The 25,646-nt window shown below is 38.2% G+C and overlaps 1 protein-coding gene across 3 annotated transcripts in view; it reads left to right on the top strand.

Annotated features, from left to right (window-relative positions):
* Pros1 (protein S) overlaps positions 1–21,783 on the top strand; it is a 73,954-nt gene extending 52,171 nt beyond the window's left edge. For all 3 annotated transcript variants that reach the window (XM_087899769.1, XM_087899767.1, XM_087899771.1), the window contains 6 exons: positions 2,150–2,339; positions 7,086–7,253; positions 9,008–9,176; positions 14,865–15,013; positions 16,524–16,749; positions 20,547–21,783. In XM_087899769.1, the coding sequence (XP_087755895.1) occupies positions 2,150–2,339; positions 7,086–7,253; positions 9,008–9,176; positions 14,865–15,013; positions 16,524–16,749; positions 20,547–20,707 (1,063 nt within the window). In that variant the 3' untranslated portion in view covers positions 20,708–21,783. The remainder of the gene's footprint in view (positions 1–2,149; positions 2,340–7,085; positions 7,254–9,007; positions 9,177–14,864; positions 15,014–16,523; positions 16,750–20,546) is intronic.
* The last annotated feature ends 3,863 nt before the right edge of the window (positions 21,784–25,646 follow it).

The raw sequence follows: 25,646 nt of genomic DNA, 5'->3' as shown, positions 1-25,646 counted from the left end.
CAATTTCCTTAAAGCAAACCTCTTCACCTCTGTTTCCCATAACCACCTGCTTCCCTTGCCCTGCCAAATGTTGACAAATTCTGTCTCTTTTCAACTCTACGATACTTTTGAAACATAATTAATTGGTCCCCAATGTAATGAGTCAGGATGGGATGATGTATTCCAGAAAGAACATATGCAGAACATGACTCTTTGAAATACCATTTAGTATTATTTTACAAAGAAAAGGAAATTATCTCCATAATAGGATCAACTCCTGGAAGATTGTGACCAAACACAGATTTAGTTTTTGGCAAGATAGTTCATTCTTCACATCAGCCAAATGCTCAGACAATTGTGAAGAAGGACGTAAGTCCTTGTGCCAAGGGAAATGGCTCTCTCTCTCTCTCTCTCTCTCTCTCTCTCTCTCTCTCTTTCTCTCTCTTTCTTTAAGATATGAACAGGTCTGTGCTTTCCCATTACAGAGTTGTTCATTCAACTCAGTTCACTCCACATTTTATCTCTCTCAAATACTTACTTGGAAATTCAAAATACGGGAATATTTATCCTACTTCTTTTTCTCTGTTCCCTTTGGGGAAGGTCTGTGCCCATTACAATGCTGCCTTTGTGACTGTTTTGCAGTCACAGATAGATGCGACAGATATATGGAATTTTTTGCTGACATTTTAGCAACAATCCGAAGTCTGGACTCTTTAACTCAGATCTTTTGCTTAGTTTATGTGATTAAATACTTATACAACTGTTTTTCCTTTTTCCTGTTTGTTTTAAAAACAGTTTTATTAGTTGATGCTTTGGGCATCTTCATGCTGGTTTCCACTAACACATTCTAAGAGTAGGCACTCAGTCAACCCCGCGCACCCATCACATTTTCCTTCCTTTACTAGCTATACTCTACACATATCCAGAATCTTGATAACAATAAGCATTATCAGAGTGCGCACTTCCCCAATGACTAGCTTGGCGATGTTTGTTAAGCTTAATTCTCATGCATCCTACTTCATGATTTATGCAATTACAGTATCAGGAAAGCTTTTATCTTTTTCTTTCTTCCTTTCTCTCTTTTCATTCCCCCCTCCTTTAATTCCTGCCTTTCTTGTCTGTGAAACATTTCACTACACTGTGGCTAAGCTCTTACTCAGCTCCTCTAGCTTGATTTTGGCACTGGTGTGTGTTACCCCCTCTTCCTGATGAGTTCAGGACGTTTTTGTCTATGGAGATCTTGAGTGACACAGTAGCATAGCTTTGTTTTGTTTTTTGAGACAGGCTTTCTCTGTGTAGCCTAAGCTGTTCTTGGCTTTCCTGGAACTTGCTCTGTAGAACAGAGTGGCCTTAAACTCACAGAGATCCACTTGGCTGTCTCCCAAGTGCTGGAATTAAAGGCATATGTCAACACTGCTCGACAGTAGCATAGTTCTTATACTGACTAAATCCTCATACCCCTCCAATCATGTCCCACATGAACTTGATGTGAAGTGCTCAGGGTATATGCCATGGTTCCAAAATTTCTGGTCAGCCCTGGATGCTCACCATCCTGTCCTGAATTAATGTTGCTTCTTTTTAGAGATTCCATAGAAGTTTTCTTATATATGTAACTATCTGAAAACCATCTTATGGAGAGCTGTGAGTGATCCTTTCCTGGCATTTGTGAAATCATAGGGAGCTTATACTTTTTGCTAGACAAACCAAGTATGTCATTGTGACATAGTCTACTAATCACTCATGGATTCAGCACACACACACACACACACACACACACACACACACACACACACACATTCTTTATTCTTACATTTAGAGTATATAAAAGGTTCCAGGCAACCTAATATCTGTATACATGCATTAATTCTAGTATCTAAAAGATGCCTTCTAAACACTACTATAAATGAAAAACAGTGAGAAAAAAGACTCCAAGAATAATCAAGAAATTATGGTAACCAGGTTTTGAAACATATATGGAACCAGAGACAATCCATGACCATTTAATGCTGCTCTTTTAAATCTCTTTTTAAATCTTTTTAAAGTACTCTTTTTAAATCTCAGGGAGAGTTTTCTCTTTCAGTGTAATAGTGTTTGACAGTACGTGGTGTGTGTGTTGGTGGACATATTGAAACATCTGAATTCCTCACAAGAAGAGTGTCTCTTTGTTTAGATTTTCAGCTGAATTTGATTTTCGGACATATGATTCAGAGGGCATCATACTGTATGCAGAGTCTCTCGATCACTCAAATTGGCTCCTGATTGCACTTCGTGATGGAAAGATTGAAGTTCAGTTTAAGAATGAGTTTTCAACCCAAATCACAACTGGAGGCATTGTTATTAATGATGGCTTATGGAATGCGGTATGTTTGGAATTTCAAAGTTATCTCTTTGATGCACTTTTTGTCAAATTATAACCTGATTGTCAAACCAAATTATGTTGGATCACCCAATGTTACATGAAGTGCATTCTACACACTGTTAGTTCCAGTAGAAACTTGAAAAATTATTCAAGTTGCTTATTTGAGTCACTCTGTTGTCAAGTTTCCATGTTCAGTAGCAGTTTTTTTTTGGGGGGGTGAATATTGGATCTCCTCTCGAAGTCAGGAATCATTAACAGGCATAAATTAATATGAAGACATCTCTGATCAAAGGAAATCATGCTTAGTTGTTATAAGGGTTTTTGTTATTGTTTTTATTTTTATTTTTTTTTGAGACAGGGCTTCTTTATGTAGCCAGAGAGCTGCCTGCCTTTGTCTCCCAAATTTTGGATTAAAAGTGTGCATCACTACCTCCCAGCAAGTAGTTTTCAATTAGAGAAATGTATATCATAACAACACCAAAAGACTAATTCAATTTTAAATGTGGGTATTATAAATAACTAGCCAATTCTGAACAAAGAACACACACTTAGGCATTTAGCAACCAGAGTACTTTAATATTTTCATATAATTTCTTTAAGTTTATTTTCTATTGATAATTGAGGTCATGTTTTTAATCAGTTCAGTCAAAAATGAGACTTTTCTTAGAGAAAAGATTAAGTTTTGTTGATAGTGGGGAGAAGTGTGGGAGAGCCATTGGTTCGATCAGCATTCCTCAGCTATTTCAAGAGTCTCCACCTTAGAATGTGGGTCTTTATGAGGTAAGTGTATAATATACCAGGAAGCAGTTTTACTTCCAAGTTTTATATTCAGTCTTTATGATCATTGGTAAACTCATATTTAGTGACGTGTTTATGGTTTAATTTAAATTGCCCTTTATAAGATTTATATAATGTGTGTGTGCACGTGTGTGTGTGCATGTGTGTGTGTGTGTGTGTGTATGCACACCTGTGTGTATGTGCTTAGTTTGAGGTCTAGTGTCTTCCTTGCTTTCCACCTTAAATTTTTGAGATGTGGTCTCTCACCTGGAGCTCACTGACTTGGCAAGACTAACTGTCCAGTGAATTCAGGGTATCTGTCTGTCGTTGGCTCCCCAGCACTGGGATTATTAATGCGCAGCATAATAAATGGCTGTGTGTCAGGTTCTCATGCTCATGTTTCTCTTTAACTGAAAAATGTGCACATAAATGACGCTATAAACTGAACATTTATTTGTTAGCATTGGCTTCCTTAATTTTGAAGTATTTTAACTTTTCAAAATATATTTTAAAAATAATCATTTAAATATAAAACACATGATTCAGAATTGTTTTATAATTCACAAGAATTCCATAGCCTGTGCAGTGATTAAACGGTTACCATGCTAAAACTCAAGGAAATTATGCTACCTTATAAGTGATTTTTGTCACTTATTTTGTATGATCCAAATGCTGGCTCTGTAACTCATTCAACAGATAGCTACTGAGCCCTACATTTGCTAATCCTTATTCCACCAGGTAAGGCTACAATGATGAATGGAGCACTCATTGGTCACACAAAGCTTACATTCTAACACTGAGTGGCAAACCACAGATAAATTATGTCAGGTGCTCATTGATCCTTTGAAGACAAAGGAGAGCCAGACAAGGCATAATACTGAGTGTGCACCTGAAGAGGTGATTCTGACAAGGTTACATTTGAGAAGGGGCTTGAGAGAACAAGTCATGAAAAATGTGGGTGAGATTTTCAGGGGAATCTTTGCAAAGTAAACAACAGTTCCATGTCTCATGGAGGAGGACATTTGGGGCGTTTGATGAACAGCACAGAGATGAGTGTTGATACATTGGTACGGGAGAGAAGAATAGTTTAAAAAGGAAGTCAGAACTGAGGTCTGGATAAAAGCTTTTGGGGACCACAGGGAAGACATGGATATAGTTATGCTATGTAGGAAGTTCTTGGATAGTTTTGAGAAGTGACAGAACATAATCTACATTTTAAAGAATATTATGGCTTTTTGGAAACCAGTCAGTAGAGAGTAGGGCAGGGGCTGTGATTGCAGAGAACAGGAGTGGGGTTGACTGTAGCTTTGGTTGGGGTGCTCGTAGCAGGGTGTGGAAAAGTGGATGCATTTTTTTATGGTAAGTCTTTGTTCAAACTTATGTTAGTGTTTTCTAATTGGTATCCACTTCAGTAACATGAATCCACAGATATAAGCAGGGTATAACCAGAATTACAAGTGAGTCCGGCTTATACAAGTCAAGTTTTGCTTAAAGGGGTCTCATGTGCAGGTACATGAGTTAGAAGCATGCGTCCTAAAGTATGACCAAACTGTTTTTAAAACACAGAAATGCTAAATTAAATCTTGAAAATATAGATGTGGCTTATACACTGCAACAGTCATATGTTGCTTATCTCAGAGATACATGACAACCAAAGGATTCAAGTGACTTGTACTTTGTTCCCAAGAAATCAATACTGGTCAAAGAGAAAGGGGATAATTGTACATATTACCGTGTTTACATTGCTATGCTTGCTTTCTGTTATTGATTAGTAAGCCTTAGCATCATGCGTGTGGCAATCTTATGTGAGGCAATTGCAGTAACCGTCTTCTGATTATGTAAGATGACTTTTCGTCATGCTTACTGTCACTTTGAACCATTTTTTTTAAAAAACTAAATTCCTTTCAGAATTCTTAATTTAATTACAATGATTTGATTTCTAAGAACTAATTTTAGATTTTGAAAAAATACAGTTTGTATGTGTTGCGCAGAGTGCTGGACATTACTGATTTCTTATAACTAATATTATAAACTTACTATATTATAGATCCAGTATGTATCATGCATTGGTTGCAAAGTAAGAATACTTAAAATCTCTTCAGGTAAAAAGTTTTACCTTTATTTTTGAAATTCTACTTTATGACATTGTGGTGGATTGAAAAAAAAATAGACCCCAAAGGAAGTGGTGTGCTATTAGGAGGTGTGGCCTTTATGAAGGAAGTGTGTCACCATGGGGATAGGCTTTGAGGTCTTTTCTGTTCAGATTTTGCTCAGTGTGATAGACAGTCCACTTCTTGTTGCCTTTTGATCAAGATGTAGCCAGCTCCATGTCTGCCTGCATGCCAACATTCTCCCTTCATGATAATGGACTATACCTCTGAAATTGTAAGCCACCACCGCAGTTAAATGTTTTTTTTTTTTGTTTGTTTGTTTTGTTTTTTTTATAAGAGTTGCTGTGGTCCAGACAAGCACTGTGCCAAACTCGGGAGTTCAGTTGAAGAGAGGGTGAAGGGACTATATGAGCAAAGGTGGGGTCAAGATCATGATGGGGAAACCCACAGAGATGGTTGACCTGAGCTTGTGGGAGCTCATGAACTCTGGACTCTGGACAGACAGTTAGGTAGCCAGCATGGTACTAACCTAGGCCCTCTGCATTTGGATGACAGTTTTGTAGCTTAGTCTTTTGTGGAGCCTCTAAGCGGTAGGACCAGAACCGTTTCCTGATGCATGAACTGGCCCTTAGGAACCTCTTCCCTACAGTGGGCTACCTTGTTCAGCCTTGATGCAGGGGGCAGGAGCTTGGTCCTGCCTCCACTTGATATGCCATGCTTTGCTGATGCCATGGGGGGCTTTGCCCCATCTGAATGGAGAGGGAGGAGGAGAGAATGGGGGAGGAGTTTGAAGGTTGGCAGTGGGGGAGAGGAGAGGAGGGAGGGGAAACTGTGGTTGGTATGTAGAATAAATTAAAAAAATGAATAAAAAGAAAAAGAAAGTTTTACTGTGGTCATGGTGTCGCTTCACAGCAACAGAAACTCTAACTAAGACAGGAGTAAAGGGGTTAAAGGTGTAGATTGTAACTGAATGTTAAAGTGTTTGTGTTTTTTTTATCTCAAATAATTTTTTTTCAAAGTTTATTAAATTATAAAAGTTTCCATTTCCGCCCCCCCTCCCAACACCCTCCCACTCCCCCCACTCTCTCTCCTCCTCCCTCTCCATCCCTAAGAGCAGTCAGGGTTTCCTGCCCTGTGGGAAGTTCAAGTTCCTCCCCCCTCCCTCCAGGACCAGGAAGGTGAGAGTCCAAACAGACTGGAGCGCCAAAATCCAGTATATGCAGAGGAAACAGGTCCCAGTGTCATTGTCAATGGCTTTTCAGAAAGACTCCGGGCCAGCCACATTCAGAGAATCCGGCCACATTCAGAGAATCTGGTTGGATCACGTGCTCGTTCAGTCCCAGTCCAACTGGCCTTGGTGAACTCTCATTAGATCCGTCCCCTTGTATCAGTGGGTGATCGCACCCCTCGCAGTCCTGATTTCCTTTTTCATTTTCTTTCTCCTTCTGCTCCTCATTTGGACCTTGGGGCCTCAGTCCAGGGCTCCAATGTGGGTCTCCGTCTGTATCGCCATCCATCGTCGGATGAAGATTCCCTCTGGTCTTGCCTTCTTTGCTCACGTTCTCTTTCCTTCTGCTTCTCGTTTGGACCTAGGGAGTTAAGTCCAGTGTTCCAATGTGGGTCTCTGTCTCTATCTCCATCCATCGCCAGATGAAGGTTCTGGGACTCTTGTCTATTTAAACATTAAAATAAGATGTACTTTTGGAATCAAGTTCTATTATCGTAAAATGAATCTTTATCACAAATTAAAGTTTTTTACTAAGTTGATTGCTATAGAAAATTATTTAATGGATAAGGTTTATCAGCAATCTCAGATAGCCATACAGTGAGTGATGTTTGCTTTATGTTTTTAATTGTAGGTGTCTGTGGAAGAATTAGACGACAGTGTTAGCATTAAAATAGCCAAAGAAGCTGTGATGAACATAAATAAACTTGGGAGCCTTTTTAAACCTACAGATGGATTTCTGGACACCAAAATATACTTTGCAGGATTACCTCGGAAAGTGGAAAGTGCGCTCATTAAACCGGTAATGTCTCAGCTTGTGCCGTTCATCTTGGGTGAATTCCTTTATCTGCCATAGGATTAAAGATGTGTTTTCATGACATTCCATAGAAGTCATTTTGCTAAATATAACAAGTGCGATAATTTGTGTTGGACATGGAAAAAGAACTTTAGACCACTGAAATTATAGTAAGGAAATAAGAAAATGACCCTTGTGGTTTTGTGTCTATTTAAATTGCAGTATTGCTCATTAAGCGGTGGGTTTGTTAAATTCTCAAGTTCTTATATCAGTGTTTATATTGTAATATTCTACACTCAACCACTAAGTGTACAAAAACATAATCTAACCCTCAAAGCATATATATATATATATATATATATATATATATATATCGTAGGAGCCAAAATCTTTCTCAGATTTATTTTAGGACCTAAATGTGGAGGTTAAGAGTAACACAGAGGGAGGATAGAACATATTATAAGAAATGTTAGTGACAACAGATGAATACAATGTCCTGAATACAATGCTTGTCAAATAACTGCTGAATAGAGTTGAAGAAATCCCTCACTCTTTGAAGAATTTACAAAATGTTACTTCACTAGCACTTGAGAAGCAGAAGCAGGTGGGTCTTTGAGTTTGAGAACAGTCTGTTCTACAGAGTAAGTTCCAGGGCTACAAAGAGAAATCCTGTCTTGAAAAACCAAAAACTAAAAGAAAAGTGACCTGAATTCATGGCCCTGCCAGATAACCTGTTCGGTCTAACTTAAATATTAGTACTTCATATCTGTCTACCTTTCTCTCATCACAACTCCAAGTGTTTTTTAACTTGTAATAGATTTCTATTGGACTAGTTAAAGCATGCCAAAATGAATATTCCAATTTTTTGAGATTTATAAATTACATACTTAAATGGGAAAGTAAATTATTCAAGAAGAATCACCCATTTCTAAAATGGCTACCATGAACTTTGAAGCTGGTTGGATGTTTTGGTGAGGCCTAGACAGGGCCAGCCCCTTATTCCTGAGGAGGAGTACTATCTTGATTGGTAGGGAAACCTACACTGTAAATGCACACTAAGAATGACAGCAGCTCAGAGTCCAAGGCCATGCAAGAAGCATAGAAAGGGTTTACTGCTCAATCTGGACGATGTGGGAGAAGCAGGTGGGGCCTCAGGTTGTAAATATCGTCAGTAGCCTGCAGTGATATTTCATTTGTATTTTAATAAATAAAGCTTGCCTGAAGGTCAGAGAGTAAAACAGCCCCACTGGTCAACCTTACAGACCAGACAGTGGTGACACACACCTTTAATCCCCGTAAACACACTAGTTTACCATAGAAAACGGGCACTAGTGGTGCAGCCCTTTAATCCTAGTCCTAGAGAGAAATACACAATGGGAGGAGACAGTTCTCAGACACAGTACTTCTGAGGATTCGTGAAGGAAGGCAGGATTGCCATTTTGGTCTGAGATAGAGGTACTAGCCAGTGGCTGACTGCTTTGTTTTTCTGATCTTCAGGTTGAACCCCAGTATCTGTCTCTGGGTTTTTATTATTTGTGTTACAGGAGCCCACTGGAGGCATTTGATGGCATAGTCTCATTTGATTGAAAAGTACTCTCTATCGAAAAGAAAACAATCAGATCTAATTAAAAGTATTTTAATAAGCTACCAAAGAAATGATTTTCCATCTGAATTCAACCTATATTGAGAATCAGTTAATGCTATTTATATTTCGTACATAAGTTTGAAATGTATTCCTTGATTTACATCTTACTGTCTAGATTAATCCTCGCCTGGATGGGTGTATACGAGGCTGGAATTTGATGAAACAAGGACCTTTGGGTGCTAAGGAAATTATTCAAGGGAAACAGAACAAGCACTGCTTCCTCACAGTGGAGAAGGGCTCCTACTACCCTGGTTCTGGTATTGCCCAGTTCAACATAGATTATAGTAAGTCATTCCTGTTATGTTTCTCATTTCTCACTAACCATTAAATGCATCTATTGACAAACTGCCGTGATTTATTCTGGTAGCATCACTGAAGGAGTAGCTGTTATGAAAGGCATTGTCTTCTTTGCGTGGTTAAATACTTATAAAATTTTCTGATATTTTAGGAAAAAAAATGTACAGACTGGTAAATATGCTTATTTAAGGTTTGATGGCATAGAGCTTGGTTCGTTGGGAGTAGATTCAATTGACCTTTTTTTTTTTAAAGTTTACTACTTTTGCAGTCTGTTTTGGTTCACTAATCAATGCATAGAAAACATTGGTTTTGATTTATATCATTTGTGTTGATCTGTGTTAATGGCCTAGGTATTTACAAAATTTATATTGCCTACATATTGCATTGTATAGCTCATCCCAAGCCTTCAGCATACTTGTAATACTAATTTTAAATTGCAGCATCTATCTGTGTTCATGTGAGCTTGGTTGTGTTGTTTCTCTACTTGTAAGTTGCTTTCTTGTTTTCTCAAGTGTCTTTGTGCGTTCTGTAATGTTTTGGTTTAGGGGTGGGTATTTTACAAGGAACAGTAGAGACTGAAATAAATAGTATTTGTGTCTGGAAACAAGCATACTTGCCCTTGACTAAGCCCTTATTGGCATGGGTATGGAGGGATATTGATCAATTTAGTGGGAATCTGAGACATTTATTGAATTAGTACTTGAGGGGTAAGTTTTATAACGAGAAATCCTTTTGTGAGGGACTTTGGTCCGTGGATTCATTTCCTCTCCTGAGATTATTCCCTATTCTAAACCTCACAAAAGTTGTCATCATGGTAGTTTCTACAACTGTGAGCCAAATAGATCCCTTGTTAAAATATATTATATAATTTCACATACTGTTATTTAGTACCTTTGGAAAGTATGCCAGTACAATTCAAGTTTCTGTTTGATGAGGGTCTGGTTACCTGAGGTTAGGCTTTGTTTTTTGTTTTGTTTTTGTGTGTGCGTGTGGTTTTTTTTTGTTTGTTTTTTGTAAATAGAACCATAAGTCATATCAGATTGGGTTCCTAGTGAAGCCTGAGTGCACCTTTCCAAATAACGTGCAGTGAATAGGCCTGAGTATACATCCTGTGTATTAGAGAATTTTAGAATTAGATTTCCTCCATCAAAGGTCCCCCAGATATGTAATTAAAATTAACATAGGGCTGATTACATTCTCTTCTAAAGATTATTAATTGCTTCCTAAAAGCAGAAATTTTATGCTCAAGATAGTTTTCTAATCTGATAGATCAGATTGAAATCCTATAGTTTTAGATATGATTTTCCTAGATTCTACCTAAGTTGACTACTTTCCCAAACATCAGTGATGATGACTTGTGTGACCTAAGGGTCTCACGTCCAGCAACAGTTGACAGGAGTCTGGACCCTGACAGAAGAGGTGCTGCTTTTATGTCAGACTATCTCCTTGAGTTGGATGGAAGATGCTGTTAGGACCTTCAGTGAGCCTGGTAGCAGCCTTTGGAACAAAAGGACAGGTGTATTGATGTAGGAAAGATTCTTGTCTATAGTACCTGTCCAGGTCCTTTTGTGCAAATTAGGAATTCAAACTTGTACAGACTCTCTGGATCTGACAAGTCAAAGTTCAGTCTCCGTGGTGGGTAGGTCACTGATCAACTTTAACTTAGGGTAAGGCAGGTACTCAGGACACTGACCCTGTTAGCCACCTAGCAGCTGAGGTCTTTGCTCTGCCTCCATAGAAATTAACGGTGGGCGATGAGAAGGTACCCATGTCCTGATCCTTGGTCACTTTATATCCTTTAGTGTCTGACAATAGTGAATGGGCTGGGAGGGCAACAGGAGCAGCAGAAGGTACCAGCCATTAGTGTTACAACTCTTCTGTAGGCTTTGAGAACTAGGCCCTGCAGTTCTGTAATCACAGTCCAGGAGGGTGAATTTCAATAGCACTAAGCAGCAGCTGATGTTATATAGTTCATTGTAGTAATAAGGCTGCTTGTTGGTTCCTGGCTTCTCAGCCCTTAAATAATCACACAGAAACTATTTTATTTAAATCACTGCTTGGCCCATTAGCTCTAGCTTGTTATTGGCAAACTCTTACATCTTAATTTAACCTATCTCCATTAATCTGTGCATCACCACAAGGCCGTGGCCTACCAGCAAAGTTTCAGCACATCTGTCTCCTGCAGCAGCTCCATGGCTTCTCTCTGACTCTGCCTCCTTTCTCCCAGCATTCAGTTTAGTTTTCCCCACCTATCTAAGTTCTGCCCTTTCAACAGGCCAAGGCAATTTCTTTATTCACCAATGGTATTCACAGCATAAAGAGGGGAATCCCACATCATTTCCTGGTTTGGGGGTATCTGGTACCCCTTGGCCTTAAGGGCTTGACAGCTTTTATACCTCCTGTGGTAACTGTGGCCTGCAGGGTTTCTTCTCTGGCTCTTTACAGCTCTTAACCTTCTTCAGTTCTCTACCCTCTCTGCTCCTGCCACTGCCTGCTCCTGCCCTGGCTACTCGTGAATTGTTCAGCTGCATCTTCTCCAACTTGCTGCTTTGCCACCTAAGCCCGCTGGCAACTCATCTGTTGTTTTTTATCGCCGCTGTAGTTCCACCGCCTCTGTCTCACTTCCCTGACGTCGTGTGTACTGCTTCTTTATTCATAGTAGCAACACAGCCCACACTGGTAAAAGTAAGCAAGGAAAGGCCACTTCAGGGAAGCCTTTGGCTAGTCCTGCTGCTTCAACACCAAGGGTGGTGGTGGCACAATGAACCAACTAGCCTGCGTTTCCAGCCACAATAGGAGGCTTCCCACCAATCACAGTACTGTCTCTTTGGTGCCCACCTTCTAAGGTTCTCTGCTAGGCAACCAGAGTCAGTGCCCCTGCCCCTGCTCCTGCTCTGAGCTAAGTGGAACTCATAACAGGGTTATCTAGAGTTCAGTGAGGGCTGTGATAGCAAACCAGCCTTGGCTGAGAGGCTCTCCCTTCCAGAGCTGAGCAATTAGCTCCAGGTGTTGTGTAATTATCTCCCAGTGTCTACGGAGTGTTCGAAATAGCAGGTGCTGGCATGAGCTTCGTATGGCTGGCTACTGGAGTGGACCTGTTGTTCAAGGCAGGAAGGGTGATAAAGGAAAGCTCACAAGCTTCCAACTAGAGGTCAAATGGCCCATCCTCCAAAAGCTTGCTTCTTTACAGGGAGATGAGCATCAGAAGGAGTCTTTCCAATAAGAATGCATATTCTTTTTGATATTAATAAAATGATTTTAATTGAGTTTTCTTGATATTAACCTTGTACTTGTTAGACAAACTATATTCCAAGTCCAGTTTAAATGGTGCTTTAACCTCGCTGATGCCCCAGGGGTAGGTAGGCTCTTCTTGTTTCACTCCTGACTCATCTGCAGGAGTAGGACCTGTTTGCAGCTGTCATAATTGGAATTCTGGGACTGTCTGTGAACTCTGGCTCCCCGCTCATATCATTGCTTGGCTTTACAGTAAAAAAGCAAAGCAGCATTGACTCCTGTAGGGCCCCTTCTGGGAGGAAATTTCCAGGGAAAGATTAAAATAAGTTATATTGTAGCTAATAAATTACTTTATTTTGTGGATAGTTTAAAAATGACTTATTTCATAATTAATATTTAATGTTTTAGCTTCCACACACTTTGATATTCATTTTAGTATGAATTTAATACCTTTGCTTAATTTTTTTTTTGAGACAGGTTTTTCCTCTGTAGCTTTCGAGTCTGTCCTGGAACTAGCTCTTGTAGACTAGGCTGGCCTTGAACTCACAGAGATCCACCTGCCTCTGCCTCCCAAGTGCTGGGATTAAAGTCATGTGCCACCACCACTCGGCTTGTAGTAGCATTTCAGTTGTATATCCATAAATAAAGCTTGCCTGAAGATCACAGAGTAAAACAGTCCCACTGGCTAGCCTTACTACCAGGCAGTGGTAGCACACACCTTTAATCCCAGTAGCCACACTAGTTGCTATAGAAACCAGCTCAGTGATGTACGACTTAATCCCAGAACTAGAAAAGATTCTAAAATGGGAGGAAACAGCTCTCAGACAGTCTCATTCTGAGATTCTTGGAGGCAGGATTGCCATTTCAGAACTGAGATCGAGGTAAGAGCTAGTGGCTGACGGCTTTGGTTTTCAGATCTTCAGGTTGAACACCAATTTCAGTCTCTGAGTTTTTATTAATTGTACTTCAATGCATAATAGTTGTGATGAGAAATGTAGTCTCAGTATATGCAGCTAAATAGAAGAACATCTAGCCAAAAGAAAAACATTTCTTCACTCATGTTTACCCTTTCAAAGACTTTAAGTGGGACATGAAATTTGTTGCTTATTACCTCACAATAGATGAAAAAGACGTCATTTATATTATAAACTACTTTTTAAAAGTACGTGAGGCTAAGTAATTTGTGAACCTCAATGAGTGACTATGTTCTGAAAAATGTGCCTGTCCTGGTTTCATTTCTAAAAGCAATTTAGAGGAGAAAGGGATTTATTTCAGCTTACAGTGTCAGGTCACTGTAAGTGGGGAAGTTACAGAGGCAGGGACTTAAAATAGCTAGGCACATCCATATTCAAGACTAGAGAGAAAAGAATGCACGCATGCTCACTTGTTTGTTTGTTTGTTTGTGCTCAGCTCAGTTTTTCCACTCTTACACAGTTTTAGATAATCGGTGTAGGAAACGCTGCCACCAGTTTCAGTGGACTGTGTCTTTCTGCATCGTTAACTTAACTGGGACAACTCCCCCAATGTCCCACAGGACATTCAATGTAGGCAACCCTTCATTAAGAATTTTCTCCCAGTTAATTCCACGTTATGTCAAGTTGGTGATCAAAGCTAACTATCACTGTGTCACTGGGCAGTTTCATCATTTGGTGAACATCACAGAATAGACTCACAGAAAGAAAGCCAACTACAACTTCACTAAGAGACATAATCTTAGGTGAACACTGTCATATATGTCTCCATCATTTACATGACTGTAATTATGGGTGAATGCCCGTACTTTGCAAACATAAATTCAGTGACTATTCATTGTCTGCTATGAAAAACAAAGTGATGATAGAAACACATACCTCCTATTGCCTGGGCTCCATTTTGGGAGATAGGTAGCTTAGTAATTTAAAAGATGGAAGTATTAAAGCGAGAATATCAAAAGCATAAGTGGTCTGCATGATATTTCTTGGCTACCAGATTATCTTCTCTCCCTTTATAGAGAACATATTTCCCCCTCTCACTGTTGGAGAATTGAGTAATAATGGGGGAGCTTGATGACTTTTACACCAATTAGAATACAGTGAATCTGTTGACCTTCCTTCTAATGTGTCCTGGAAGATCTGAACACTCTGAGGTCCGAACACTGGTGAATTTGCATGAGAGGCATAAAGAGAGAGAGAAGAGAAAACAGGAGAAGTTTGGAACACCCCTTAATATCACGTCTAGAATTTTTCTCTTGGAGGAATGGAAATGCAGAGTCTCTAGTTGCACTCAAAAATAAAGCAAACCTGTTCTGTTTGTTTTCTTCATTGAGAAAAGGCATTAAAGTCTTTTGTATTTCACAAAGTTTCTTTGAATATTAATCGGATTATAACAATTGATAATTACTATTTTCACTATTAAAATTACTATGATCACTTTCTTTCCCACTTTGTTTATCATTTTAATAGATAATGTAACCAATGCAGAGGGTTGGCAAATAAATATGACCCTGACTATTCGTCCATCCACTAGCACTGGAGTTATGCTTGCCTTGGTTTCTGGAGACACAGTGCCCTTTGCCTTGTCGTTGTTGGGCTCCAACTCTGAAAAATCTCAGGTAACCTTATTCCCAATATAATTGAACCTCTCTTTTGTTTGACTTTTTTTTTTCCTGACTTGTCAGCTGATATCCAAGGTCTGGAAGGAAAAGATATTGGTGCATTGAGAAACGTTTGCATCTAGAGCTATGGTTTGGTAGACTCATGCATGGGCCACCATGGATGTAAAAGTCATGAACAGGTTGCATTCAGATTGCTGGGAGACATCATAGAGGGCGTAGAAATCTATCTACCCAGATTCAAAATCTGTGAAGTATTATGGGGACTTACCTGTGTACAAAACAGGGGTGTGATAACAGTCAGCTCTCAGCTGCTTTCTGTACAGTTGTAATTGTTCTCTCTTGCATTTTAGTCTTTTACCCCACAAGTAGATCAGGAAAACAAGGGGAAACTGAAACCATTCTCCTTAATTTCTTTATGCTGACTCCAATTTAGAATGAAGAAGAACAGGAAAGTCTTAGATAGAAAGAAACACAAACTTATTCAGGAGATCCACGCCATTCCAATCTCTAGTAGTGCTGATTGCTAACACCTCTTCCCAGTTCCTGCTCTGTGCCCGCTAGCAAGTTTTTGCAAACAGCTTGTTTATGCCAAGATTGGATTTTTTGTTTGCACTGTAATAAACAAAAAGGTTGGATTCATCTTGCCAATTAGATTGTAATTTGTTGTGAGTTTCTGTTCTGTAACACCTCTACACATCATCCCTGTCCCACCTCACCCCTTTCCCAGTCTCCCTGTGTAGCCCTGGCTGTCCTTGAACTCACTATGTAGGCCAGGCTGGTCACAAGCTTGCTGTAATCCATTTGCTTATGCCTCCCAAGTCCTGGGTTAAAGAATGCACCGAAATGCCTGACTTGGCCTTGTGTTTTGATGAATTCAGGATGGGAATGTTTATAAAGTTAAAGACTTCCTCAAGTTATGCAGAGCTGGGAAGCACAGAATTTTCACTCCTTTTAGTATCTCAACCCGAGAGGCAATTTCAGACTACATTTACTATCTGGGAACCATCATAGTATCTCTCTCCATTTTTGTTTTACTTTTTCTGCCTTACTTTTTATATTTCCTCTTTATCTCCTTTAAGTTAGCAAAAGAGGTCACCCTCAGCAAGTTGAAACCTTTGAAAATGCCAGCAAAATAAAAAAAAAAAATTCCTTTTTTTTTGAGTTTCTCCACGCACCTACTGTAACTATTGCTCCCAATGCCTGGTGTCTCTCTCTCTCTCTCTCTCTCTCTCTCTCTCTCTGTTTTGTCTACATTATTCTTGGGCTGTGTGATTACTTGAACGACCCAGACAAACCTTTCTACTTTTAAAATTCGGGAGACTTGTAAACATACGTATTCCTGAGGCACAGCACATAAGTTTCCTTTAATTGACGATATAACTCAGCTGATTTAACTTAATCTTCAGAGGTCAGTACACATTTACATCTTAATTAACTAATTATTTAATTAATTAAGTGGCTTTGCCCTCAGTGCTTGTTTATATGAAGTCTTTGTTCTGCTCTTTAGGATATTCTGGTATTTGTTGAAAATTCAGTAGTGGCTCGAATAGAGGCCATACCTCTGTGCTCTGATCAGCAATCCCAGCTAAACTGTAATGTCAACAGAAATGGCCTGGAATTGTGGACCCCAATTAGGAAAGACGCCATCTATTCTAAAGATCTCCAAGAAAAGCTTGCCATCTTGGACAACGCAATGAAAGGAAATGTGGCCACTTACTTGGGTGGCATTCCAGGTATTTCCTTACGTTTTCTTTGCTTCTTAAAGCGTGTTTAAAATCAAATGTTCTTCTAGCTTTGTTTGTTTGCTTGTTTTTATTGGGATAGGGTCTTTTTACATAGGTCTGATTGTTTTAGAATTTATTTCGTAGACCAGGCTGGCCTGAACTAAAAGATCCACTTAACCCTCCCTGCTGAGTGCTAGAATTAAAGGCAGGCTCTAGCACATTTGGCCAAATTAATAATATCATAAACATGGAATTTTAATAACAAAACATTTAAAGACAAAATTTCTAATATCCTTTACTCTGGTTTTGGAGGCTCATACCAGCATTTCATCGGTATTTTTTTTTGTTATTGTTGGTTTTTTGTTTTGTTTTGTTTTGTTTTGTTTGAGATAGGGTTTCTCTGTGTAGCTCTGGTGCCTGTTCTGGAATTAGCTCTTGAAGACCAGACTGGTATGTGCATTTTTAATGGTACAGTAAGACTAATTGATTTTCGCTACATTTGGTGGTCTATACCAGAAAGAATATGTCATTTCATTCTTATGATAATAGTGTAACCTCAACACTTATTCAGTTTATCCATCACTTAGCCAATATTTGTTCACTCTATATTTAATTCATCAATTAAGAACATCTGCGGGAGAGAAGAAGTGGGAGGAGCTGGAAGAAGTGGAGGGAGGAGGGCCGTTGGCATGTACTGTATGAGAGAAGAATAATAATAATAATAATAATAATAATAATAATAATAATAATAATAATATTAAACCCCCAAAATAAACAAAAAGCAATGATCTCTGCAACGGAGACTTTTATCATTTATTTTAGGAGACAGACATTAAACAGCTCACAAAGAGATATGAAAATAACTAAAATTATCATGAATTCTTTGAAGAAAAATTACAAATCAGGTCTCTAACATGAAAATAAGGACCTGATTTGGTTGTGGGAACCAAGAAGAATCTCTCTGAACAAGAGACTATAGAATGGATTTGCCATTTACGGGGTTAAGCGACTATAACTAGGTGGCAGGAATGTGCACTGCAGTGTATAGAGGTCCAATGGTCAGTGTGTGAGCTTAGGAGACTACGGAATTCTAACTAAGGCATCCTGGATCAAGAGGTAGTGCAGGATGAGCCTATAAAAGGTCTGAATGGGTAACTAATAGACTTAGCTTAGGGTTTTGTTGTAAAAGACCTGGGTGTTATTACACTGTTTAAGACAAAGGAGTGGCATATCAATATTATAATTTTAAAATTGAATTCTGAATAAACAAATAGAGTGGGTAGGAGAGCAAACGTAGGTATAGTTGACCCAAGTTCAGAGGCTATGGACAGTAACCTTAGGACATAGTAATCATAGTGTTAATCATGCTACATAGACAAGCACAAAAAGTCTGGGCACCATCCAGGGTCCTCATATGCATCAATTATTTTAATGTTCAGAATAGTGATGGGGAAACTACTGTCGTCAGTTAGCAATAAGGAGACTGCTGGACTAGGGTGGTAACATGCTTTATTGCCTAACTGCATACAGTGACTCCAAAGAGGCAGAAGTAAAATCAGAATTTCATGATTAAAGAACAGGTAGGTTAAAAGTTCGCTCTTAGGCATCTGACATTAATCCTTTCATGATAGGAGTACATATTCAAAATGGGGAAAATTGGAGGAAACTCATGTTCATGTTTAACTTAATATTGTACCTTTGATATTGGCTTCAGCATTTTTTTAATCTTTTAGAAGCCAAACAATGTTTATTTTAAATTTGGAGAAGACAAATTTTAAAATACTCAAATTTTTTCTATCCAGAATAAGATTTGAGTTCAGTTTTTTCATGTTTTGGATTTCCTTTTTTTTTTAAAAAAAAAAATTTGTTAATTTATTTTATATCCCGAGTGCAGTTTCCCTTCCCCTCCCTCCTCTCAGTTCCCCTCACACCTCCCCTACTTTAAAAGCAAAAAAGAAGACACAAAGTTATTTGGAAGCATTTTCCAGTCCTATTTATGGACTATTCTGTGGAGAATTCTGAATCTGATGTCTGGATTCATAACCTTCATTTTATTGCTTTAAATGCTCAGGGGCCTAGTGTCCCACTCACACAGTGCTCCTTGTGGTACTTTCTTGTTGGGACCACCAGCCCGCAAATAATGACATGAAGACTTAGTATTCATTATGCAAGCTCGGTCATCAGTTTAGGCTTATCTCATTAGATCTTATAACTTACGTTGTTCTGCTTTTATTAATCTACATTCTGCCATGTGGCTTGGGTACTTCTACTCTGTACCATAAGTCTGATCTCTTTAATGCCTCCTGCCTGCCTAGATTTCTTCTCTTTTTTTCTCTCCCTGAAAATCCTGCCAAACCTCTTCCTGCATAACTATTGGCCATTCAGCTCTTCAGCTGCCTTAATCAGAGACACATGTTTACAGTGTATACATACACACACACACACACGCGTGCGCGCACACACAACCCTTTCTGATATTTTGGAGAATGGAAGGAAATGTGTTCCAAAAGTTAAAAGTAGAAAAGTCCCATAGAGTTCAAGTCATCACCTTGGTTAGATATTAGGAAGCATGGATGTGGTAAAATTGGATGAACCAATGAACTCTGTATTGAGATTTATTCAAAAATTAGTTGACTACAACTTTAGGAAATCAAACAAACAATGAATTCATTTTAAACGCATAAAAGTACAAAATTTGCAGTAACACTAAGTGTAGTTGATTTTAAAGAAAAAGTGAGAAAAAATGAGAGAAGGCAAAAATAGAAGTATTTATGAGTATAAACTAATCATGCTTAAATTCCTTTTATTAATGAAAGTTAAGAGGAAATTGAGTCTGAAATTTTTTTTCAAAACTAATTTCTGTTTATAACTAGTATATAGATATTTTATGTATCCTGTAGGTAAATTAGTATCATTGTCAGTGATGGCATTGTGGCTAAAATAGTGCATAATTGGTGACATCAGCCATACTTGAAAAGGACTCCTAAAAGATGTCTTTAGCTCATTGATAGGAATTTTATCACTGTGTTGCAAACCTGAAAGAAGAATTTTTGAAGTTTCTATTTTTGGCATAATGTGTTTTGAGAAGGATGAACAAGATATAATGAATGTTCACTGTGAATTCAAATCCATGAGGGAGAAATGCCAAATGAGAGGAAGGAGGTGGGTGCCTCCGACTACAGTTCTTAGGAAACCCAAGATGCTACATGAGACTTGAGAACAACCCTTGGTAATGAGAGTGAAAGGTGCGGCAAAGCCCAGTGGCACTAATGACCTTAAACGACTCACTGAGGAAAAGGTTATTTTGTAGGACAGTGTTATCACATAAAAGTCAGGCTTTTATTATGACATGCTTTGATGCTCAGCCAGAAACTATTTCTTGGGAAATATAAAAATCTGTTTTGGTTCCAGAAATTATAAAAAGGCATGTTTTTCATGACATTTAAAGAGGATTTCTAAGGCACAATTCAGAGCTGAAGAGACGATCCAATGGCACTGAAAATGTTGCTCACATTTTAAATCTGAGAAACTGATGTATAGTATTTTATAGTATACGCAGAATATCATAAGCATATGCTCTTTTCTTCCTTCAGTTTGGGTGGAAATGACTGTGATTATGAAATAAGAAAACTCATGATATGCTGAGCTCCACACCCAGCATAGCATGTATTTGGTGAATGGAATTACAGTAGCAATTTTTTCCTATAGGATTAGAATTTGTTTGGAATTGTGAAACCTGGGTAATTCTTCTAACTGTAAACAAGATGCTGTAGTATTAGACTAAGGGTCAGATGCTTTCTTGGCAGATATTTCCTTCAGTGCCACACCACTGAACGCCTTTTACAGTGGCTGCATGGAGGTGAACATCAACGGTGTGCAGCTGGATCTGGACGAAGCCATTTCTAAACACAATGACATCCGAGCTCACTCGTGTCCATCAGTTAGGAAGATTCAGAAGAACGTCTGAAGTCTGTTTCCTGAGAGCTTATACTATCCCTGGCAGGTGTTACCTGTGATGTGCAATGTTTGAACGTGTGTGGTACCTTGTCCCTCAGATCTTTGTTATATGAATCATGTTTATTAAAAAGTCTTATTTCTATTGCAGTCTAGCAGTTAAATAATGAAGCACATGAAATCTTTAAATTTCAATTTATTTGCTATAAAGGACACTGTTTTAGTTTGTTATTTTCAATGTAAGATTTCACTGTCATTAAAGTAGCATTTAAATCTCTATTTTTCTCAGAAGCGAATCAGCTAAACCCCAACAAAGGCTTGTGTGGCGAAGTGCTAACAGCTGCAGATAGACCCTGTGTTTTGTTGTTGCTCCACATCCCACCACCATGACAGCAGCAGAGTTGATAGCATTCTGGGTTGAGCAGAACGTGTCAAAGCTTTACGCCAAAGTATTTCCTTGGAGTGGGAAGCGGCTTGCTCAGGCTTCATTTTTCTTTCACCTAGCTTTACACTTCATCAACACCATCAGTGAAGTAGAGAACAAGGGCAGATTTTCATGGGAACAGCAGCCCTTGGGATGCTGCCTCTAAAGCCTTGATTTCTATCAATGACCTCAGGTTAAGCTGGAAGGGGTGTGGACACTGGGTGGACATGTCTCCCAAATGTGACCGCACCAGGATTGAATCAGCAAGGCAGCAATCCTTAGTGGTGGGGAGGCGAGTCATCACGCAGAGAAATCCATAGTTTTCCGGTACTCTGGGTTTTAATTACATTTGATGACTTGAATGTGATTGTTGAAGCTGAAAATGTGATGAGAAGTCAAGTAGATTTTTTTAACCAAAAGATAATGATAATAGGGATGCTGGAAATTGTTATGTTCTATCTCTGTAATGAAAGAAGTATGGGGAAAGGTTGTCAAGCATTTGCAGGTAATGCATTGCAAGGGACAGGCTGTTTTGTTGGTCCTGAATGGATCACTTCAGGTGTGTATCAGGCATTTTGTTGCTGTTTGAGAAATTAAATTTTATTTTATTGTAGATATTTTACACCACATGAAAAGTAATAAAAATTATATGTATTTTTAAAGTATTTGAGTAATGTTTTTATTTGAATAATCCACAGCATAAAATTATATAATGTACATCTGATTCTTCATGTGTGATAGTAGAACTCCAGCTGAAAGACTGACAACTCTGTAATATTTGGCGAATGGTTATATCGGTTGTAGAGTAAAGCTCAGAAAGGGAACAAGAGCAAGTGTAACATACACCGAGTGCGGAGTGCCTGCTGACCATTGTATAGATGACTTATAGAAAATAAGTTTTCTCCCACTATGTACAATAGGTGATGAACTATAGCAAAAAACTGATTATGCTGGTATAAAAAGAAGATGGGAGTGAGAAGGTGGCTAAAATGCTTGTTGTTCAATCATGAGGACAAACTGAATTAGCACTTACCAAATACTGTGTGTGGTGGCTTGTCCTGTATCCCCAGCATTGGCAGGCGGATAAAGTCAGAAACAGCTAGGATTTCAGATACACAATAGGACAGATTCAGACATAAAAGAACTTTGAATGAGACACACTGTGTTTTAAAAATGTAAACAGGCTTGGGAGAGAAAGAAAAAGAGTATAGAAAGTTATTAAAAGCAATTAAGAGTTTTAAAAAATGAAAAAATTCTATAAAAAGACAGAGTACAGACAGTCATAGATTAAAAGAGTAAAGAAAAATTTAAGCCATGTAAAGACTGAATATACAAAGTTCTTATACACAGAGAGTCTGGATTATGTATATTATTGTGTTTTCTATAAATTCTTTGACTGTAAATGAGCTAAATACAGAGAGACATTTCATTGTATCAGCTGTTAAGCTAAACCAACATAGGTATCTTGACTTCAAAATTTGAGTCTAAGGATATGTTGCTTTGGAAAAGAGGTTCTACTTTTGTTTTCACAGAAGTTGAACCTTTGAATTTCTTCCAGGCTAATGTAGTTTGATGGAACAACCCCCCCCCCCAAAAAAAAAGTCTCCGTGAACCTTAAAAATTCTTTGCCCAACAAATAGCAGGAAACAGTTTGGAGAAAACTACACCCAAATTCCCAAAATGATTGTTTATAAATATTTGTTTTCATTTAAAGGGGTTTGATTATAACTAATTAATGGTCCCAGTCAATTTCTAAAAAAACAAAATAAGGGGGATATGATATAGAGATGAATAATTCGAATTGGTATGGCTCTTGGTTTATTGATCCAAATTTAAGGTTGATTTTGGTACACTGTGAATATGATATATATTCCTGATCTTATTTAAAATATTGTGCTTGTAAAGTTCATTTAAAAATTTAATATATTATTAAAAATTACAGATTAATAGATAGTCATTTATAATAGTCAAACTTGTACTCATGTTGGTTAGGTTTCTAGATATACAGAGATATATATCAGTTAGGCAGATAATCTTCAACATTTCAAAGACCTACAGATTATGGCCTTTAAAGTATTTTAAGAACTTAGACTTTTCTTAATGGAGAGGTTGATGGGCATTGAAACTCCTTATGGAATTTGCCTTCAAGTGGCAAGGATAGCCATTTGGGCAAGTAACTGCTCTTGCCTGGACTGCTTTATAGTATGCTGTATAAAGTGGACATGCAGGGCCCACAGGAAAGGAACCAGTGAACTTTGTCAGACTGAAAAAGGTGGGATGATCCTTTAGTGTTCCTGCTTCACAGAAGAAAGTGCCAGACCTTATGTATGATATAAAGGAAAGTTACTGACAAATGGCCAATATAAGCAAGACAGTCTTTCAAATTTCCTGCTTCATGAAAAAGTCTGCCAGATACTATGGACCAGTAGGCTGAAGATGGGTGCATGTAATGTTACAGAAGATCTTTTGGTGACTGTCCAGGCAGTGAGATGTCTCTGTAAATTCTAGAGTTTTGTAAGTTGTTTACAAAGCACTTCCTGATTACTTAGGAAATGTTATATGTTTCTGGGGTCTTTGAAGAGTTGTAAACATGTAGTTATAGTTTTCCATAGTTATGATAAAAGATAAATTAGATATAAAATTTTCCACATACAAATAGACTTAATATTATAAACGTAATTCTTTCTTGATACCTGTTTTGTTATATGTAATTTTGCTATGTTAAAGTTAAAACCTTACCTTTTATTTAGACAGAAAAGGGGAGATGACTTGTGATGTCCTATATATTTGTTGCTCTTATTGGTTAATAAACAAGCTGCTTTGGCCTGAGGCAGTGCAGAATATAACCAGGCTGGAAGAGATGTATATAGAGAGAGAGTAGGTGGAGTCAAAGAGATGCCATGCAGCTACCAAAGGAGTTAGACACATGTAGCTGCCCAAGAAGCAAGAGGTAACATACTTTGTGGTAAAATATAAAATAATAGAAATGGGTTAATTTAAGATATAAGAGCTACCTAGGAATATGCCTATGTTATTGATCAAACAGTGTTGTAATTAATACAGTTTCTGTGTGGTTATTCAGGTCTGTGTGGCCAGGAAAGAACAAGCAGTCTCCATTTATAGGAAACGGACAAAGAATAAAAAATTATAGGGTTCTTTGCAAACACCAAGGCCAGCAGAATAATGCCTTATGTGATTCAAGAAGGAAGTCTGTTCCAACACAACTCAGAAGCTGGTGTTGGTTTAAAGTTTAAGTGTCTGACACCAGGCACATTGTTTTAGGCATTTGTATGTACAGCACAATTTGGGGGAAAGTTTTCTTGTAATAATTAACTCAATCATATGTGTACATCAAAGCTTAAGGCATAATTATATTAAAAATCTTTGTAAAGTATATGAGACCTCTTTCATAGAGATTAATTCTGTAGATTGAATACATGTGATAACTTAAGGATCTGGGGAGGATCTTGTATAGTCCCAGTCATACAGATATCACATTTGTATAGTACTTGTGACATGTGCCATAAAGATGGGTTCTATAGATTGTCTGAGAAACAATTTCAAAATAAGTTTCTAGAGAGAATAATTAATAATCAAAAGTCATGGAGTAGTGTAACATGAGGGCCAGCCAGCTTGTTGGGGTTTCTGTCTTGCCTGGTACCCCAACAAACCAGCAAGCCCCAAAGAAAATCACACAGAGGACTCCATAAAATTATAAATCGATTGGCCCATTAGCTCAGGCTTTGTATTAGCTCATATATATATATATATATATATATATATATATATATATATATATATATTACCCCATTATTTTTAACTATGTTAGCCACATGGCTCAGCAACTTTCTCAGCCAGACAGGTTACATCTTGCTTCTTGGTGGTCTGGGCAGGAATGGAGAAGGAGCTTCCCAGAATATTCCTGTTCTCTTTGCTCCACCTCTACTTCCTGTCTAGTTGACCCACCTATACTTCCTGACTGACCAATCAGCATTTATTTAAAACATGATTGACAGAATACAGACAATCTCCCACACCAGAGTAGCCTGGCCATACACAGAGAGCACAAAGGTTACCAGGCTATTAACCACATAAATTCCCAGCTTCCTGGGTGGAAAACAGGTTATATATCTCTTAGTTTGAAACATGTTTAACATTATTGGTTTCCCTAGTGTTTATCTATGAGTACAAAAACTTCTGCAACCTCAAAAAGTAAAAAGAAAATATTAAAACAAACACAGAAATATACAATAATGTGAAATTCCCCTCTGTGTGCTGTGAATATCATTGGTTAATAAAGGAACTGCTTTGGGCCTATAGCAGAGCTACAGGGAGACAGAACTAGGTAGGAAAACCTAAATTGAATGCTGTGAGAAGGAGGCAGACTCAGGGAGAAGACATGGAGTCCCCATAGGAAACAGACATGCTGAAATTTTGCTTGTAGGCCATGACCTTGTGATGATGAACAGATTAATGGAGATGGGTTAAATTAGGATGTAAGAGTTAGTCAATAAGAAGCTAAAGCTAA

Source organism: Myodes glareolus, chromosome 2, assembly GCF_982192425.1.
Source record: "Myodes glareolus chromosome 2, mMyoGla1.1, whole genome shotgun sequence".
NCBI lineage: Eukaryota > Metazoa > Chordata > Mammalia > Rodentia > Cricetidae > Myodes > Myodes glareolus.
The sequence above is the reverse complement of the archived record's forward strand: the minus strand, read 5'-3'. Positions and strand labels throughout refer to the sequence as shown.